This window comes from Prinia subflava, chromosome 5 (assembly GCF_021018805.1).
Source record: "Prinia subflava isolate CZ2003 ecotype Zambia chromosome 5, Cam_Psub_1.2, whole genome shotgun sequence".
NCBI lineage: Eukaryota > Metazoa > Chordata > Aves > Passeriformes > Cisticolidae > Prinia > Prinia subflava.
Window position 1 is genome coordinate 13,667,683 of NC_086251.1, and position 21,902 is coordinate 13,689,584.

The 21,902-nt window shown below is 36.7% G+C and overlaps 1 protein-coding gene across 10 annotated transcripts in view; it reads right to left on the reverse strand.

Annotated features, from left to right (window-relative positions):
* SOX6 (SRY-box transcription factor 6) overlaps positions 1-21,902 on the reverse strand; it is a 367,386-nt gene that overhangs the window by 24,203 nt on the left and 321,281 nt on the right. For all 10 annotated transcript variants that reach the window (XM_063398073.1, XM_063398072.1, XM_063398071.1 and 7 more), the window contains one exon: positions 8,682-8,790. In XM_063398073.1, the coding sequence (XP_063254143.1) occupies positions 8,682-8,790 (109 nt within the window). The remainder of the gene's footprint in view (positions 1-8,681; positions 8,791-21,902) is intronic.

Here is a 21,902-nt window from a genome sequence, read left to right on the forward strand (position 1 = left end):
TGAACAAGGGCCATAGTGATCCATTCATACTTCAGTCAATGCTTTGTTTTGTTTTAGGATGGAGAAATGACAGACAGGAATTAAAGACAGAGAAAGAAGGCAGTCTCACTTCATATTTGATGGATGCATTGGTCAAGGTGTGGCTCAACACTCTTTGTTGCTTGCTCACATGTTCTTTTCCAAAACAATGATTTTTAAAAGCTTAAGTACAATGTAATTTGTACAAGGGAATTATGTTTAACAATGAGAGAGGATTTTACAAAACCACCTCCCTTAAATTACATGATATTAAGAAATGCAGAATACTTAGCAAAAGATTTTAAAATGTGTTGCAGTCACTGCTTTAGTGATCCATTTCCTGCATTCAATCTTCAATAATTTGTCCCTTTCTGAATGATGCAACATCATTCTTTCTATCAATATAACTAATTCCTTCCATCCAGTGCTAGCTGTTTTCACTTGTCATATCAGTAATCAGTAAAGGAACTGGGGCTAGGATATGTGCATGCCATTTCTTCTTGCCCTTCACATGGGGTGCTGATAGTAAAACAACTGATAATGTAATTAGTAAATAATATAACACGAAGAGAAGGAAGCAAAAGCAGCATGGTAACATGAGCTGTTTTTCAGGCTAATTTTTCAAGTAGGTACCCCTGGGCATTAGGGATTTGTGAGCAAAACCAGGAAGATGTTTTTACAAATATGGCAATGGTGTGTCTCAATATGTTACCACATTTACTGGGTTTGGATAAAAAATATAGTGTTTGCCATGAAATACGGGCTTACATGAAAATTTACAAATATTTTTTGGGTTTTTTTTTTTTTTAATTCCTGTGAAACTACCCCTGCCAATTTGAAAACACAATCATTTATTATTTTCAGAATTTATGAAGTCACTGCAATGCTCACACTACACACTCTTTGGACCACTGATCCTGTGAAATTAAATCAAAGTACAAATTTGTTTTGCACTTGCTACCAAGTTCTTCACTTGGCACTTGCTTAGATACTTTGCGTATCTACATATAAGAAAGGCAAATGATCCTAAACACTTTTCTATTTCTGAGATACTGAGGCTCCTGAAGGAGAAAATGGTTCATGTTTTAGACTTAGAAAAATAGACAGTTGTACAAAGAGGGCTTGTTTGAATCTGTACCAATTGCTCATGCTTAGCCAGAATATATGATGTTCTTTCCTGTATTCATATTTCTGCTCCACTCCCTGTGTTCAAAGATTTAAGGGAGAAGGGAAAGATTCCTCCCTCCTTCACTCAGTACGATAAAATGGTGGCTTTCTCCAACAACTGAAAATTCAATTGTGCCTGGAAATTTTACACAATTTTATGGAGCTTCAAGCTTCTTTTGTCGTATTGGAGCACTACCAAGAAACCCTCAGAGAATCAGGACCATGGGGTGTTTTACACCTGGCGGCTGTACATGAGTGTGAAAAAATGTTTTAAACCACCGAATTACAATATTTAATTTTTCAGTCAGTCCACCTAAAATAGCTACACATACTGGCTGATGCTTTCAGCATTTGTGACAATAATTTTCTCATGGGTGAAGATTTTCTGTTTAAAACTGCAGCCCACAGTTGCCTTTTACAGCCACCTTCTAAATTCCTGAAAATAATGTTTTACTATATAATGGAAATTGTGAAAAGCTCTTAGTTATAACTGTGCTAATAAGCACCCCTGTGTGAAACTCTGGGCATTGTAGAAGTGGTCAATTGTACAACATCAAAAGATCCTAAGTGTGATTTTTTAAAATAAAGATACTATTCTACAAGAGTCAATTACTGTAGCTTGGAAATGTTAGACAAGAATGCCTTATACTTAGCAGTAGGAAAAAAAAAGTACCTAGGACAGTTGACTATCAAAAGTTAACAGTTGTGGAGGATACCCAGATATGTTATTCTGAAAATGAGAAGCATACCATAGGTTAAATGTTTCTGTCTTGAGAAGAATAGGTTTCAATCTTATGGAAAGATCAGTCCACACACACCCAGAACAGGTTTTTCAGTTCCCCCTCTAAAAAGTTATGGGGATGCTGGCAACGATGAGATGTGAGAAGTGGTTGTCATCAGAAAAGTGATGGGGTGGTTCTTAAAGGATTCTTATTCCTGTCCCATGTGCAGGTGTTGAGTTACTCCAGGGTGAAGCACCAAATCTCATCCAACACAACTGAAATACCATGCCTAAGCACTTCATCCCAAATTCCTATCTGTTCTGAGTTATTCTGGAAAACATCAGGATATCACTCAAGTGTCCGGCACAATCAGATTCATGGATGCTAAAAATGGCAACTACAATTAATAAAGGTCACATTTCAGCATCTGGTATTACTAATATAATAAGTTATTTTATGTTTAAATACAAAGGTACAGGTTTAGGTTGTTTTGGGTTTTTTCTTTTGTTTTCTTTTGAGGTGGTGTTTTTGCAATCAAAGGCCTATAACAAGAATTCAGGGCAATAAAAATTCCAGTACTTGAGCTTACTCTCTGGATACATTTCTTTGTTTTCAGACAGCTTTCACTGTTTTCTGATTTTCATCTTTCTCCTCTCAACTGCCATAGCAACTATTACAAATATTTATGTGCGACAAATTCTGGCGTGGAGAGGAATTCTTTCCTCCGGTATTTACTGTCAAAAAAGTAGGTGATGCTTCACCCTGCTCGTGCTACCTGCTGTTTGCACCTCTGCACAGGAGGGTGTTAAACAAGTTACCTCACAGGTTTGGATCGTCCTGGCAGCCTGCCAAGGTCGATCTGCCTGCAAATGTCTGCTTCCCTTTCACCTGCTTCTTCAGCTCTCAAGGCCAAACTTTTTTTGAAGTAGAGAAGAAACCCTCACCCTTTTGTTGTACAGGCAATTGTTTGCTATTGGGGGTGCATGAGGTTGTTGAGGCTTTGAGCACATGGTAGAGGTGCTCCTTTAATAATACACCCAATAGGTGTGCAAAAGCCAGGCACTGGTCATGATGCCTGCTCTCTTGCCAGGGAGGGGGGAAATGCACTTTGACAGATGGACAGAAACTGGTGGCAGTTCTTCCTCAGCCTGAGAGATCAGCTCGTGTTCCCTGCTACCTCAGTTTCCTCATGTTTCTCCCATGTTCCTTCCTCCCTGTCTTTCCTCACTTAAATTAGTCCTCTCCTTCACATGATTCCACATTCACTGCTGCTGATGCTACTACTCTTTTTTTACCATGTTCTGGCAACTGGTTAAGTATTTGATGATGCCTAACACCACTTCTTTCTCTACTGTTTAGTTTCCCTTGCTTTTGCACAAGTAGAATCGCCCATTTTGCTACAGCATTCCTTGCAACATGGCTAACTTAAGTCAAATATGAACGGGAAGAGCTAATCTCCTGCACATAAAAAGACAAACTCTTGACTATTAACTGCAGGGAATCTTGGGCTATTCATTGACTTTGTATGTTGGACAGCAAATCCATCATCTGAAATGCTGCAGAACTGGGTTCTTAAGCTTATGGATGAATTGGAATATGTTCTTCTAAAAGAAGAAGTCGGCTTGTTTTCTTCCAAGCCTGGACTGAGGTGCAAAATCAAGTTCAGACCAAAACCTGAACTAGAATTAATAACACCAATCTAGGCCTTAGTACTGGAACCAGTCAATTTCCAAAGGTTATCCAGCTTGCAACTGGCTTACAAGTTTAGTTTACTTGTAGCATGGTTCAAAGATACCAGGATCACACAGATAAAGCTTAAATCTGTGTAATCTCAAACCATGATTTGCTATATAGGAAACCATAGTCTTTAACCCAAGGAATTTACAAGTTGAAGTAAGAGACAGCAAGCACTGCAAGGGAGGACACAGGCACTAAGGACTCAGACAATAAATCAGTGAATTTAAGGAGATAGGCTGGTGCCAATCCCATGCTGAGGACTCTAAAAACCCCGACTTTACAGCTGGGTTTCACAGCAAAAGTTATCCTTTGGGAGACTTTGAAAATCTCATTAGTCTCATACCAGGACAAATAAATACAAAGATACAAAGTAGACAGATCCCACTGTATTATTTAAAACAGTTTCTGTCTAAACTAGAAGACATGTACCTAGCTTTCAGGTCCATGCTTTGCACACACTGGCAGAATTGTATCAAAGAAAGAAGCAGCAAGAGCTAAACTCAAGGTTTACCTAATCACGGAAACTAGAGTGTGAAGAATGTGAATGAAAACATCGATACAGGACCCAGAACTCTTTTTGTATGTTTTCCCAAACGGCAAACTGTGAGGCCAAATATTTAATTCACAAGCCCCTGATTCTAAAATATCAACATGAATGAACATGGAACTAAATGTTAAGTATTAATAAGGTATTTTCATCTATTTCTATTTGCTGTCTGAAAATTAATTTAGCTTTGCAATGCATCTTATTTTCACTAACGAAAACCAGATACAGATAAGTTTTTTGTCTTTTACAAAATCCCACTCAGAGATAGTGGCAAAACAATAAGAGTTAGACATTTTTGCTCTGAATCTAGGATCCAATCAAGAAAATTACATTTTAATAGATCCAATTCTTTAGTAGGAATGAAGATCAGGTCTTGATGGAATTTGAATCACTGGATATGACTGCTGAAGGAAACCACAATGTAACCTGAGCTAAGGTAAAATCAGTAATTGTCAACAGGAAGGTTAGGTCCACCCTGCAGATTTCTATCTACTAGAAAACCAAATTTTAACACACTTCCTACAAGTTTTGAAAGAATTTGACCACATGCACAAAACCAGAAGGATCTATAAACACTGAGCACATTTTACAATTCAAAAGAAGCAGCACCATCTCCCAGAAATGAGTATCTGTGAAAGGAAAATCTTTTTCTAGAACTTGAACCAAAAAAACTTATTCACATCATTCAATATTCTCAATAACTGAGAACTAGATAATTTAGTATTTAGTATGCTAAATACTTTAGTATTACATAGGTTTTCTGACCTGAAATTTAGTATTACATAGGTTTTCTGACCTGAAATTTAAACAGGGCTTACCTATGACTCCTGACTACACTCTACACACTCTGGTCAGCTGATATATCTCAGTGATGTTCAAGAGAGGGTTTAGCTATAGCTACACTCAAAGCTGTCTTGGTGTGTCCATCCCTGTTAGCAATATTTCAGTATTGACAACCTCAAATGTTCAAAATTATGAAGCCACCTACAGAAAGAATTACGTTTCTTTTAAAACATTAATTTTAAGGGGGGAAAAACATCCTTGTTTAATTCTCTAATTGGCTGTTGTTTCTAATTTTGTATACCAGTCACCAAATGTTTAGAAGGCTTTCAAATCATGTTTTTGAGTTTTGCTAACTACAGATGTATGATATATTTTAACATGGAAATGGGGATTTCAGGTAATGATACAAGTCTAGCAGCTGTGGATTATTCATCAATGGTGTCACAGTAAGTAGCAATGTTTTAAATACAGTTTGAGCATGATTTTTAATGTAGTTAGGTCAGTCCTGCTGGTAGCTAAGGAAGTAACAGAAATATTGGTTTATGTCATATTCACTATAACACTCTTGCTGATGATTTTCAGGTCTCCATTCATGACTGTTAACTCATTATGAGCAACACAAACTTTGAAGACAACTTTGTCTCTCTGAAAGTACAACTAGCTACCATTAATTAAATCCTACCTTTAATTAATCTTAAAAAGGTTTTCACACACTGGGTAGGGACAAGCTAAAACAAGCTAAAAAAAATCATTCTATACTATTTCATATTTGTCTAATTTCTAAGTTTAAATAATTTCAATACTTATAATCCATGACTCAAAAAAAAGCCTGTAGCTTCCACTTCTGGTCAGTGATAAAACCACCTGGCAGATCTAACAGCCATCCACTCACTTTGCCACGACTGCACCTGGGCTTCAGAGATCTGGATGTATTTCTGGCATCCAGAAAAGAGAAAAGACAGGGCATCAAAAGTTGGCCATCCATACGTCACTTCAGAAATCTTTATTCCCTGTTTTATATGTGTAAAACACACATGAACCACAGAAATATTAGCTAAAGATTTCTACAGCAACCTGAATTCAAATAGTATGTAAAAAAAAAAAAAAGATTTAAAGTAAAAATGACAATACAGAAAGGAAGGTGTGAAACATGAGAAGTCTTTGAAGAACATGACTGTGCCTATTAGGAACCTTTGACATTCAGCTGAGATTGTGACTGTGGCAACACAATGAAATGCAACAAGGCATTCTCAGAGGAGGTGAAAGAAAAGATATAAAGTTGGTGAAAGGTCTGGAGCACAAGTCTGATGAGGAGAGGCTAATGGAGCTGAGGGTGTTTAGCCTGGAGAAAAGGAGGCTCAGGGAGGACTTTATCACTCTCTACAACATGAAAGAAGGCTGCAGAGACGTGGGGTCATTTTTTTCAAGGAAGTGATAAGACAAGAGGAAACAGCTTTAAGTCAGGCCAGCAGAGGTTTAGATTTGATATAAAGGAACCATTTCTTCACTGAAAGTGCTGTCAAGCTGTGGAACATGCTGCCCAGGGAAGTGGCCGAGTCACCACCCCTGAAGGTATTTAAAAGATGTAGCACTCTGGGCCATGGATTCATGGTGGACTTGGCAGTGCTGGGTTGGACCTGATGATCCTAAAAGTCTTTTTGAAACTAAATGATTCTATGATTCTAAAGAATAAGCTGTCAAGCTTCATAGTAACCCAGGGCTGGAGTTTGGAAGCACAAAATAATAGGAACACGTATAAAAAGCAATGACAAACCTAGAAAGATCTGTAATAGTTTCACAGTAGTTGGGAGCTGGGCAGAGTCTGTAGCATGGTACATATCAGAGACCACAGTTTAACTGCTGGTATTTCAGCAGCACTGTTTGCAATGCACTTCCACTGTAATTTATGTTAGACATGGAAGTGCCATCTCTTAGCCTGCTTGTCAAATATAAGGGGCAAAACTCAGGTTATATTTTGAATGTCTTTTTCTTTCATCCAGCTAACATCTAAATTCACCTTGTCTACAATGAGAAGGACAAATAAGCAGCTCAGTTTAGAACTCCTGCCAATGTTTTTTTTCAGATCAGCAGTGCTATGCACCCAGCATCTCTTTTCCAGAGATATCTCTTGGCTGCTAAACAAATTCTGGAAATCTGAATCCATTCATGAACTCGGATTTCTGGTGTGGCCATGCCTCAAATTGCCCCAGTAGCTCTAGAAAGACATGCACACTGTCCTTAAACTGGCACACATCACTGTAGCTTGGGTTACATATGGCAAGCTCCTCTCTGCACTATCCAGTAACAGGGGAGGCTGTCAGTGCCACAAGGGGTATCAAGATACTGAATTAAGGACACTAGGAAGAGAATGGATGAATTGAAGGAAATTAGCTAAACCAATAAGAGGGTCAGAGGCCTGATGTCATCTAAACCAGCCACTGGGTTCCCCTTGCAACTTTTCACCCAAAGGGAACCAAAAAAAATATTCTTCAACATGTTGAAATGTGAAATATTGTTGCTGGAGGAATGTTTCTTTATAAAGCACTTTATAAAAAACTGATTGGTCAAAAAGCACTTTGGAAAGTCCATGTATCTCCTGAATCCTTTGTTCTAGAAAAAAAAAAGAATCATTGCAAAACAGCCATCTGAAAGTTATTTTTTACCTACATTCTGTTTGTTATTTTTCTGTTTACAGAGGATACAACAGTGGCCAATCAGATTGTATTAAGGATGAATAAATGAAGCTCACAAATAATAGGTCCCTAAAGTTTACTGGTCCTATTCTTTTGATCCAAGAAAAAAAAAGCAGACTTTGTTTCTGCCTTTTGATCCAAGAAAAAAAGCAGACTTTGGATCTGTCACACGTTTGGACGTTAATGGAAAAATTCAAAGGTGTTTTTACCTTCTTGACCCATAACTGGAATTTCTCCAGTCTAAAAAGGGCAAAATTATTCTCAAACAGAACTAAATTCAGGGGGCAAAATCCTGCATAATATTCTATCTGAATAGCACATTAATCTTCTGACAGGTAGGGTTCCTATATATGTACATGTGCTCCTCAAATGTACCACAGGGTAGAGAGGATCCCAGTGATATCCACTCCCAGAGCATGCGTGGTAATCCTGCTAGAGACTCAGCTCAGTCCTGATAAACACTGACTTCCAGCTATATATAGATATAGATATAAAACTCTCTCTGAAATGAGTGTACTGAAGGCTTATAAAATCAAAAAGACCTTTTCATACAGAAAATGGGAAGTATTTTTCCATTATCATTTGATAGCTGCCTATGAACAGAATTCTGCTTGCTACACATTGAATAGGTGGTTGCATGATGGGCAGATTTCTGAAAATGCTCTAACCTTCTTCAAAGCTGCTAAACATTAAAAAATCAGGAATATATATCCTTCCTGAGATAATATCTCAATACCTCCTAAATTTTATTAAGAGTATAAAATGTAAACACTTATTTGGCAGCTGGGGAAAAGACAGTTGTGCTGCAGAAGGTCTAAAAGGGCTACACAGTTCTATTCATGTCTCCAGACTTTGTTATGGACTTACTGAAATCTCACAAATTCAGACAGAAATCAATCAAGTGTTACATAGACAGGAATGTAACATAGACAGTACTTATGACACTGGCAGTATTTCAGCCATATCATCCTGTGGTGCAGTGCTCAATAACCCATGGTCAAAATTGCAACTCACCTTCTGCATCTTCTGGCCTTGTAAGATCGATGACACCGGGGCCAATTTTTCCATCTTCATTGGGTTTCCCTGTTAACTGTGGGCCTAAATTTTCAAACCTTGTTCTTTCCTGGAAAAGAACAGAAGGACTCTTAATGTTCCATATAGGATAGTTCTCATTATATGCCAGTGCATATGGGTATGCATTGATACATGCTTTATTTCTTAAATCTGAACAAATAATGAATGCATCTAATTAGAATTTTAGCTCAGGGACAATTTTTTTCTTTTTTTTTTTTTTACAGATTCTGAATGTTTGCATTTATGAAAATCAGTTTTAAATGTGAAACATATACAGAAACTTTGAGATTATTTTGATCTGCAGTGCCATATCGCATAAACGATTGTACATGCAAATACAAAACACTCTTGGCAGCACACAGTGCTGATCGATGCTGCTCACTTTGCCTTTCCACTTATTTTCCAACTTAAACTGAAAAAGACAATCAACATTTGGGAAACATGAAAATTCAGAAGCTAGAAGAAGAGTTTGTATTAAAATGCACTAGTATTTTAATGAAAAAAGCTCTTTTTCCCCACTCTGAGATTTAAGTTTGCATTCATACCTCTGTGAAAACACAAGTCTCAATTTTATGCAGAGATTTTTCAAAGACAAATATTTGAAATAAGGAATAATAGAGGACAGAACCAATATTATTTTGTCTAGAAATTTAAGTTGTACCTCAGTGAAAAGGGAACTTAAGAAGATAAAACAGGAAAAAAAGAAAAAAGAATGCCCACTCCCAGAGAAACAGAAAGCTTTTGAGGCTGGAGACGTCCATAGGAAACCTGGAACCAGAAAGTGGAAACTGAAAGGTATTTTATATGTTAACCCAGTTCCTTGCTCAGCTCCTGGACAAGGGCACTATAAAGGCAGTGTAATATTGTCTCTCAATAGTGCTCTCTGTAGTGCTGTGTATCAGTAGCAAAGTGTTCAATGGTTATCATTAATTTAGCATTCTCATTTGAAGGAACATAGCATGTTTTCCCTCTTGCCTTGTTGTTACCTCTTCAGATTAAACTTGGCATTATGTTGTACTTGTGAATGAATGAAACCTTGTTGTTCATTACTATGAAACAATATTAAATGTCATGTCAGCTTGAATTTACAGACATGAAATGCCAGCTTTCAGCTCTATGAACAGTTTCTCCATGTTATACTTAATGCATTATGCAGAAATAGAGTGCTGACTGCTGTTCAGTCTATTGTTCAATGACCTACTTCTGTGCTGTGCATGCCAGACACCGGGAGAAAACATTGGGAGATTCTCTCCTAAAAGATGGTAGAAACTTGGAAATGTTCTTCAGGACAAACTTGGGCTTCACTCCTCTTTTATTCCAACTACTTCTGCTTTTCAATATTATTATTTTTTTTATTGTCATTGTGTTTCAGCCATGAAATCCCATCAGGAAAAGCCATGAATTGTTTTCATTCATCATGCTTTTGGTTCCTTCAGCCATGTATTTTTTAAATTATTCTCTGTTTAATCTGCAGAGGAAAAGAAAGCTCAGTCTGACACTGGATTTGCCACAAAATGCAGCTGAGGCACTTCAGGTACTAAATGCTTTTCTAAAAGTTCATCAGAATCTTCCAGTTGTCAGACAAAATAACTCTGCATTTGCTATTTGGTTAATTACTTCAATTGTTTTCTTGTGTAAAATCCATGGTTGATGACGGAGCTCACATACACAAAGGAACTCAAGAGAGAAGAAAGTTACAAATAAAATTTGACTTCAGAGAAGCACTACAATACTAGAGGTCTAATATTATACTGAAAAATGTTGTGCAATGTAACAATACACCTGAATCACCAGGATGGGATCTGTGTTACTGGTAGGGAGAATGAAAAATAACTTTATCAAGGATACTGTGTTCCATTGCAAAGGGCTGATTTGCAGTTGAGATAAAAACAAAGATCAGTGCTAAGAAAACAGCTTTTGGCACATTTATTTTCTCTTCCAAAATATTTGCACTAAAAGCATTTTCTTAAGGATGTTAATAGAGCACCTGCAGTATTCTTGGAAGAACAGCCTTTAAGACTGTTTCAGAAGAAGGAGAAATACCTTTCTGCTATAAAAATCAACAGACCCAGCTACATATCAATATGCACATTCAGAATATCTTTCTAGTAATTCATTCTCTTTGATTTTACCAGAAAATATTCTGTTACCAAAAAGAAAAAAAAAGTTTCTGCAAGAATATCAATATTTTGACATGGAATGAGAAAAGGGAAAATTGCATGATAAGGTTCAGAAACACTTAAATGAAAGCACTTATGCCATAAAAATACCTGTTCTTGTCAAACAAAGGAGCTGTATTTATAGTTATTTTATAACCCCCTCCTAATTCATGAGCCGCTTTAACAAAGCTAGATATATTTAGGTCTATTAAATGCCTTTTAAATTCATTCCTTTGCTTGCTTTTTTTACTGAAAATTATCATCGTAATGATACAAAAAAAAAAGGTCAGTATTTGCATTGATTTTACACAAAATCAGAGAATCTTCCACAATACTAAAAATGTTTTTATCTAGTAGATGCCTTTACAATTGCATGAAATACAAATTCATTTATTATAAGAGAAGAAACTTGTCCCACTAAGCTCAGATCCTTTTTAGTGGCATTTGTCTTTGCTCCCATCTTGAACTCACCCTAGAGAAAATAGACTAAAAATCTTTTAAAACTACACATTTCCCCTAGTAAGACTGAGAGGAAGATTGATTCTCTACTTCATATTCCAAGATTAAAAAAAAAAAAATACATAGCTTCATTAAAAATAAATGGTTATACATGGCTGCACGAACAAATGTGTTACCTACACATGCATTATTACATCTGCACACATGTACATCAACGACTGCATCTACTGCTGCCTGCCTAACCTCCATTAGCAGAAAATTTTGGTGAGTTTCTAATAAAGCGCACTGCTGTAGACAGTGCAGGTGTTTTCTCCCTTGTGAAGAGCACTTTTGACCCCTATTTTGAACAGATTTTTTTTTTCTTTTTTTCGTGCTGCTATGGAGCTTATACTGTATAGTTACTTTAAGTTTTTCCATTTAAATCTCAGCAAAAAAGTTTTAGGATATGACACTGACAACCCCTTCTCATGACAAGATCAACACAGCCAGTTGGAGTTTGCATTAGGAAACTGAAAACACTTCTCAACACAAATCAGATCCTTTGTGCTTCTTTATACTTTGAACACGTAGTAAAAATAATCCTTTCTTCAAAATGAGAAAAAGAAGAGAAAAAAGAATCTTCTTAGCAGCCAAACCTTAATTTTCCATTCTGTGATATGATTAGGCACTTATTTATGCGTTGTCAGTCACAAACATGCAGAAAACGTAAAAGTTATTGAAAAAATTAAAGTCTGCTCAACTGTCTTGCAGGAATGTTGGTTCTCTAAGTGCTTTGAAATTATGATGTATGAGGTAGATGTTGCATATTAAATAAAGATATTTAAATTATAAAGCCCCTGTTAGTGAGAGCTGATGAATGTTAAATGTTATGAGCCACAAGGCTGTGGCATCCATCATATTCACATATTATCACAGTCAGTGATGGAGCAGCCCCAGTGATGACAGATAGACTGCTAGATAGTTATCCCTTATTTCCAGTGTCGCCAAGCAAGCCTTTCAACCCCTTTGGCATTATTTTTAGCTTTGCATTAAATTAGCAACTTTTCCGTCACGTTCTGCCAGAAAGTATCAATTCTTTCTTCACGTGTGGAAGGTAAAAAGAATGATTCAGTGAAGCAGGGAGTAAGCAAAGCAGAAGGAAGCCTTAGCCCCTGCCTCAGAAAAGGCTGCAAACTTCAAATGACTAGAAACAAATATAAAATTGTGATCTTGTGAAAGAACAGCAATGAAACAGTAAGCACACAATAATGGCTTTTCTCTGCACTTAGATAAAAGCTGAATTTTTGATGTGCACAGTATATTTTCATAAAATTTTATATACTATGTTTTATACACTTATTGGCTATTCCATAATAATGTGTGTGCTAACAGTAAAATTGCTCTTAAATTTATGTGTGTTATTTATACGTTCCCACGTAACAATGCTTTTTGTTGTAAAAAATATTCTGTTTATTAATGTAACTTTACAACCACTGCATCCAGGATCCGTGGTAAATTAATGACATTTTTATTATTTTATAGTGTCATTAAATTTTTACTGATCACTCCATCAAACAGAAGCAATAAAGGCCATAATGCAAACTGGGACACTTAGATCAGGGGAGCAGGAAGGCATTCCATATAGTCTGAAGTAAACGGCTTGCCATAAATGATATTTATACCATCTTTAAGGATGTGAGAATACTTGGACAAGTTTGGCAAAACTGTTTCTGTAGTACCGTGGATTGTGTACTTAAATAACAGTTTACTTGCCAGCGAGACAATTTTTTTTTTCAAACCATATGCGAGAAGATGACTGATTGCATCCATCTCTTGAAAAATAATATACGAAACGTAATAATACACTGGGCACCCCTCCCTTCTGGATTACCAAGACTGATCTGACTATACCCATGCCTCAAATTATTTCAACATGCTTGCCTTTTCCACATCTGAAATGTATGCTTAGCCTGAAATGGAAAATGGCATGCATGCTGATCGGTGTGTAAAAGATTTAAAATATATATCTTTTCTTGCAAACAAATACTTTTATTGAAGTAGACATGTTTGGACAATGATGTAATACCTTTATTTCAATAGTCTAGCATGGAAGCAGTTACCCAACATCAATTTAAAGAGCCAGTTTCTAGAAATTCAATTAATATGGGTCATTTACAGAAGCCACAGAACATATGACTGAAGGGATATTATTTCTTCTGAGGACAGTGCTTTAGTTAGAATGACTACAAATAATTATCACATGTTGTCTTTATGTATGAAATGTATTTCAATTGAATTATTCTATACCGAATGTTCTAGTAGCTTATTTGCTAACTATGATCTATTTCCTTCATGTACCATGGACAGTAAACAACCAGCAAACAACCTAATGTATTCAAAGCATAAAAAAGACATTTTCAGTAGAACACAGAGAAAATTATTCCCAGTTTGAATGTGGAGGAATTACAGCTCCTTTTTTCCCTCTTCCTGGAAACTCAAGATACAAATGACCCAAGCTTTTCACCTTCTTCTTACTACTTTTTAACAGCTAGGACTGAAAAGTTAAATTACCCTCCACTTAGAATCTTTTGCAATGTCTTGGCACAGCAGGGATAATTACAAATTGACTTTCAGCCTTATCTCTGGATATTTTAGTTATTACGGGTGGGAAGTTTAAACATTAACCTTATTACAACAATGTCAATCATCCGACTGGTGTGCAGGCATGCAACTGCTGGAATTCTTTGGATGGCAGAGGAGATAAACACAATAGTGGCACTATTGTTACAATTAAAAGCATGGCCCTTGGTTTTGCAAAACTGTGGTGAATGCCTAGGACTGATTTTCAATATCATAGCACTGGGACCTGCTCCAAGAAAACAGAGGAATTAAACTAGCAAAGGAGGCAAACTTATTGCAGGAATGCTGTTATTTTAAGATATTACAAGATACAAGGTGTACCTTTTCCAAGGATTTACAGGTTTTAGGACTGAAGGATATGCTGACATCTATGATGTTGACACAACCTGCCCTTTCTTTATTTTTTCTGTAAGTGAAACACCTGAATTCAATGATCTCAGGGACCATGAGAGGCACAGTGAGTGATTTTTCACCCTGAAATACTGCTGCTTCCAGGTTTTTAAGGCCCCTATTCCGTTCATAAACTGTTCCAGTACTATCTTTGCATGCTGAACATACAGCATGGACCAGCATCCCTGCGACAGACTACAGATTTGCATCACATTGCAGTGCCTCAAAGCAAACAGCTTGCTTGAAAAGATGTGGGGAGAGAGAAGCCACTAGGTCCTCTTTTAAATATATTCTTCCATCTTAAAGTATAACTGAAAAGTAAGAGGTTAGAAGCAGATAACAGGGAATTTACACTAGAATTTCTGTGCCTGCCTGGCAAGCCTCAGCTGGCTTCCATGTGACAATGTGACATGTGGAGGACCATCGCAAGCAGAAAATACTCCAAAGTTGTTCAGAAACAGAATTTCACAGTGATTGTCACATTATGAGACTTCTTTTAAGAACCAAAATCTGGAGTCAAAACTGAGAATTGCAATTTCATCAAAATTTAAAGTGTCTAGGAAAAAAATCTAGTCTAGAAACCAATGGGCTAAAGCCAAAAAAAAAAAAAAAAAAAAAAAAAAAAAAAAAAATCCCGGATAAGTAAATGCCAGTGCACTTAGCCTACTTGTAAACACTGTCTTCAACAATTATTTTGGAAGCCTAATTTTAAGGATCAGAATTCCAAGATCTTCTTCTCAGCTAGTGTGAGCAGTAGCCATCTTGATCTTGAACATAAATAAGAAGGATTTACATGAATTCTCTGATTATCAGGAGCATTCAGCAGACACTAGGATGTTTATAGTAGGAAGTGTATCAATTCAAAACTATTTTTTAAAGAGAAGAACAAAGAATAGATAGCAGATATTTCCACCTAAGGAGAATATTATTCCCTCCTGCACGTGAAATATTGCCATCTCCATAACTATTGCCACTGTAGCAGGCACTCCTAAGCTACGGATCTGCCCTGGTTAGATTACTTTCAACAGGATTACTGCATTTACTGAGCCCCCTTAACCAAATGCTTTATGTCTTTGTTCATATGGTTTTAATATGGTTTTAACCAATTGCAAGGTTATTTATAAGTTTGCAACTCCCCAGTAGTTAGAGTTATGAAGCGTTCAGACTTAAGCATATCCAGTTGTGTGGTAACCCAACTACTGCTTTCATGCGGTTTCCAACTTTTTATCCATGTACAAAGGCATGATGCATGGCAGCATCTGAGACCGTGCTGATTAACTCTTTGTTTCAGCAGCAGACCCTGGCAGCAGTCTACAGTAAAATTTCACACAGACTAAAAGGTAAAGATTAAAAGAAAAAAAAAAAAAAAAAAAGCACACAAACTGTGGAATTCCACCACAGACTGAGGAGAAACTAGTCCTTGAAAAACAAAGGGACAATCAATTAAATTAGCAGCTGGTAAATGAAAAGCAAACAAAAGGAGTTACTACTTTACACTCTGCATAATTCTGTGTGAATGCTGTAGAATTCATCAGGGGTCAGAAAGAGTCCAAAGCTTGGCCTGTCACTTGTTTCTAAAAAAGCTGGATAATTTTATGACTGTTAATAACATTTGTAGTAGCACATGCTAAGGTAATCAGATCTCGTGTTCCAGAGTTAAAGCTGTTCAACTGTTGAGTCAAAGAGAAATTCCCTCCCTGACCAACTCCACAGATGATTAACTGGGAACCTTCTAGGGAGAGAAGTTAATTTTCTTTTGTAACATCGCTAAATTTAAGGAAGAACTGGTAAATGGTATAGATCAAATCTATAATCTACCTTGTAATTAGAAGGAATCTGAATGCAACCATTAAAAAAACCCCAACATTTTCTTCTAATTAAACACATACATGTGCATTTTTGAGAGACAGACAAAAATAAACACAAATTACGATTGACATCCACTTCTACTAGGAAATAGCAGGACTGTGGTTTGGTCTTTTTCTGTGCTGTAAAGTGGCTAATGGAAGCAATTCAATAGCTACTCGTGGATCTTTGAAATGTTCATTTAAATTTCTAACGTTTGATCTACAAGAATGAAAGTGCAAGGACATGATAAAACAAAGGATTTGTTCCTAGGTTAAATATTACAAAGGAGTAAATATATATATATATTTAAGTTCAATTTAGCAAGTGGTTGGATCTTGTTGGTTATGGCCTCATTTGTTGGTTACGGCCTCAACCTTTCAAATGCCATAAAAATGAACAAAAATGTTTTTTATCAAATTTAGACAATTTCATAATTCTGTACTTATATCTGTACATTTTCCCAGGTTTTTAAGCTTGTGATTACATTTCATTGAAGGTATTCTCAGGCATCAGAATCAGAACAGAATTTGGTTACTAGCTCAAAACTGTGAATCTCCTTCTCTCTTAATCACCTAGTAATATATTCTAGGCTGAAAACCCAGTTTTAGCAAGAAGCCACAGCGGTGAAACAACCAGCAAAACTATTCTAGGTTCAGCACAACATTTTTTTTGAATGGAAAAAAAAGGCAGAAAAGAAGTCACCAATCTGAATTTCATTGCAGTGTTCTGCAAACCTCAACAGCACAAACATGTTGCTTTCAGCTGCTGTCCACAAAGGGAATTGGGACAATAAAGGTCTTTAAAAAAATCCAGAAAACACATCCAGACAGACACATGCACGTGTCACTGATCAGACATCTTCAGAAGCAACCTGATGTTCTTTTGTGAATGGTATGCAAATTTAAGCACATATAAACAGACATTTATCAGTTTAATTTTAAACCTATAAAAGCTAAGAGAAAGACAGATGATGTTCTCATAAATACTTCCATTCCATCATTTCAACTGTTTCTTATGCCAGGCACATAGCAGAGCTTTGGACATCATCAGATAATGCTGGAAAAACTTTGACTACATGATGCAATAATCGATTATCATATCTCAATAAATGCAGCTTTTCCTACTCGACACACGGCTAGTAGTTATAAAGGTGTAAAAGTAAATATTTCAAACACATTATTTGCCAGCTTTTTTTTTTTCAATTAGGGAGCTAAACTTAGTTGCATTTTATTACAGCAATCTTTGAACATGAATAGTGTTGTATATTGTAAGTGTAGGTTTGAGTGGCTTCATTAGGGTAAATCCTCAATTAGGGCTTTGGCAGTACGGATATCTAACCCCAGACATCACAAATTAGTCACTGGGGGTACCCATCCCTTTTGTTTACCTCTATAAACAGCACAAGCCTCTAGACTTGCCTGTTCCATCCTGTGTTCAGGAACACACCTGAAGCAGTTTAAAATGGAGATGCAAAAGACACTTGGGCTTAACTGTTCATATTCATATTTAGAATTAGAAATGCAATCAAGGCAGTTAGAAAAATCCCACCAAATGCTACTGTTTTCAAGTATATGCCTTGCCTTGTGGTGGATGTAAATATATAATTGCATACCATGCATATAAAGATTAAGTAGGCTTTTTCTGTATTTATCAAGACGATTTTTTGGTAGCATTTTAAGCACACTTTTTCAAGGTTGCATTTTATTATTGCTGCTTATACATTGCTCTGTTTATACTCAGGCCTCTTTTGTTATCTTCAGAGAGAAAAGGATCATATCACTAAGGTATAAGGATGGGTGACAATGGAACAATGATAATAACATCATTATGCAGTGTTTTGTCTCTTGTACCTCCATCACTGCCATGTTTTTCTGTGATTATTTCAGCCTCAGGAAAAAGTGCTGCTTACTGTTTATGTCAAGAAGGCAAGATTACTGTTTGCATGATTACAATATCAAATATGATGTACGTAATGCCTGTGATAATATAAATGTACCCCTCAACCATTTCCTGTCTTTAATCTTCATGCAACTAGGAAGAGAGAAAAAAAACCAAAACCAAACAAAAACAAAGAAAACAAAACAGTGAATTGCAAATTCTTGCAGCCACATATGGGCCTTAATCTTGTAAGGTGCCAAATACTTTCACTCCAGTCCAACAGAGGCCTCAATGACATGGTTGATCAGTATTTAACTCCAGGGACCAAATGCACGTGACTCAATCAGGGCCAAAGTGTGGTGTTCTTATGTTTACATGGAATCTGAGAATAAAAATTAAACAGGCTTTTTCCAGGCTCAAAAAGATGCTTCATCCTTCTTACTGATTACTCTTTTTTCCCTTTGAGACAGGTAGATTGAAGACCTTCTGGTACAAAGAATTATTCCTGTTTAAGAATAAAACAATAGAAGCCAAGAACACAGTCCTGTAAGGATTTATGTGAGCAGACAAGACCTTGCATTTGCAATGTCCTGGCTGAAGTGAAGGAACAACTCCGCATCTATGAAATTGCTAAATTTACTTACTGATCTCCCTAACACAATCAGAACTAAGTTATTCATAATTTATGTTTTTAAAACTTGTACTCAAGGCAAAAGCAGCCCAAACTGGATTTATGAAGACTATGAATTCACAGAGTCAGAGAATGGTTTGGGTTTGAAAGGACCATAAAGAGTATCTCGTTCTAGTTCTAACACCCCTGCCATGAGCAGGGACACCTTCCATTAGACCAGGTTGCTCATTTACAAAACAAAACAAAACAAAACAAAACAAAAACAAAACAAAACAAAACAAAATAAAAAAACCTCCAAAAACAAAAGGCAGCCAATAAAGCAGGATAAAATCTCCCTTTGGGGTATCTGACATCCAAATGCAGGCAAATATGTACTTCCTAGAAACTGGGAGAGACTTCCATGTCTTGGAACAAGTAGCTCTTCCGTGAAGGAATTATGAATCAAAATAATGACAGAGGGCTTTAAAAGATAACTGAAGGCTAAGAAAATATTTTTCCATGTAGAATCCAGGAACTCTCACACCTGAAATCATCCTAAATGCAAAATGCCTACCTATGTATGAGTGGAAAAAATCATGTGTTTTTACTATTTCAATTTACAAAGAGAAAACTGCTAGTCTATAGCTAATGCCGCTGGCACAAATATATTCTCTAGCTTTTCATTTAAAGTAGAATGATTTCATAAACCTTCTTTTGTTTTTATCATGAAAAATTTGTCTCAGCTTTTCAGATAAGATATCCATTAAGTACTCCTCAGCTCCAGGCAACAATACAATTTAGAAAATGCTTTTATATCTTAACAACCAACCTTGAATGGGTGTTTCAAAAGTAGTGGTTTCACCTACAAATTAGCCACTTATGTCCCACTTAAGACCTATTTTTGACCTCATCTTCAGGATAAGCACAAGCTGGGTCCTACTGCATCTCTCTGCATTTAAAGTACATCTTTTTCTCTCTTTTCCCCTATCCCTATTCACCCACTCTGGTTGGCATATATGGAAAAGTTCATGCAATTCACCGAAGGAACATTCCAGCACCTCATTCCAGTGGAAGATTCTTTGCTATTCTGTGGATAAATACAATCTGTAAGAGGGAATTTCCTGTCTCATACTTGCCTTACTCCTTTGTATACTTGTATGCTTTATAACTGTGATCATGTTTTATAGCTCTGTCTCACAGGAAAGAGAACAATACTGTTCTGGGGAAGCAATCAGCATTTTGGAGCTTTTTACTATGATATATGTAGACAATTGCAATGCTTACCACTTCTCATTAGTAATACCCAAATAATTCTAAAATGGAGGTTGGTAACTGAATCTTTAGGCACAGAGAGGGGAAATTATTATCTTCTGGTTACCCAGAAAGTCAATGATTAAGCTGAGAGCTGAACCCAGGACTTCTGCACATTAGGCCAGTCCACTGGCTGTCATGCCACACTGCCCCTGCCATAAATCTGCTTGATGGATTTTTCAGTCATGGAACATTAAAGGGTCTGCTCTTTTCTAATGAATATGTTTAAAGAAAACAGTACAAACAAAAGCAAATGTAACACTTAAATTATCTGAGACATCCTGCTTTAATGTCACACTTGGATAAAGGATTTCCTACTGGAGACCTATGTACTCTTATGCATACTGAAAAATGTTTTAGCCAGCACCACTAGCTGGCATACTGGTATCTATTTATGCCTGCAAACAGAGTATAATCAGTTTTAGGCGGTTAAGAACAATCTGAGCCAACTTTTATATTATGACCAAAACCTTGGCAGTGCAGCTGCAGTGGCAAGTAGCAGAAAATTGCTTGCAGTGTTATTTGCCAGATTACTTGAACTATTTACTTGAACTGGGATTTCAAGTTTGAAGTATTAAAAACTCAAGATTTGAAGAAGTCTTGGACTGTGTATTTTTGTTCCTAGTTACAAGTAGATGCACAGAGGAGTATTATGATATAGCATGACCGACTAAATGAAGCATTTTTTAAGATAAACCACCTGAAGCATTTAGAAGCAGTTCAGTTTGAACTGTTCAGATTTCTTTTTTAATTGAAGATTTGGAGAGCCAATTGATTTAGATAAAATGATCAACCTTTCACATCTACTTGTTTAAGATTCATGTTGACATTGTACTAAATACAGCCATATAGTTTGTATTCCAGATAAATTGATCTGACTACAAGCTTCACTCTTTACTGTGATCCTTACTCCAAGATAAATCAATATTTAATATCTCCTGCAACAGCCCCTCTAGATAATTTTAAACCTTTTCTCCATCCCATTAAGTTACCTTTAAAAATTCTTTATACAAGGCTTCACAGATGACTTCTGAAAAACTAGTTTATGAAAAGCAGTCTGAAATTCATTAATTCAGATGGAAAGGGTTTTTTAATCTTGCTGCATTGTGCTGATCTCTAAATCCATCTCTATTTAGCTAATTCTCCCACTCAGCTAATTCGAAGAATAAATAAATACCCTGAAAATCTGTAACAGAGGTTTTTAAACATAAAGAAAAATATCTTTGTACTGCTAGCTTTGTAGTGCAAGATATGTCTGGGGTATGATCTGCAAAAACAGGCTAACCAAGGCTCTCCCTGAGTCCCTGAGAGGATGGGCACTCTTCATCACCAGGTACCAACCTCCACGCAGCTCCAGCCCTCCAGCCCCACTGTCACATGAGCTAATAGAAACAGTGACAAGCAGCAGCACACCAGGCTCAGACAGCAATCACATCCCAGCCTCCATTTTGAATATTAAAAACTATGTCTGCTTCCTCTCCCCTCCCCACCCTCCAGTCTGGTGCAGCAGCTGAGAAGGAAAAACATCTCTTCCTCCTCCCTCAAACCTCTCCTATGGCTAAGGGCCCCGCTGGGATAGGAGGCTTTGATATCAGAAGAATGCAAACAGCAAGGCTCAGGTTTGCTGCTTCTTAGGGTTTAGAAACAGAGACTTAAGAGGAATTTCAAATGCTTATATATTGGGAGAACTGAGAGGGAGGATGCCAAAAAGAAGGAAGAGCTATATACTCTGGAACTATCTGGTTGTAAATCCATCATTTAAACTATAGGATCTTCCCATTCCTATCTGTGTTCTCCCTCATTCTCATTTCCTATCCTGCAATACATTCAAAGTGCATTTTCAGGGACATGGGATGCAGGAGTGAAGTTCTGTCCCATCCCTCACCT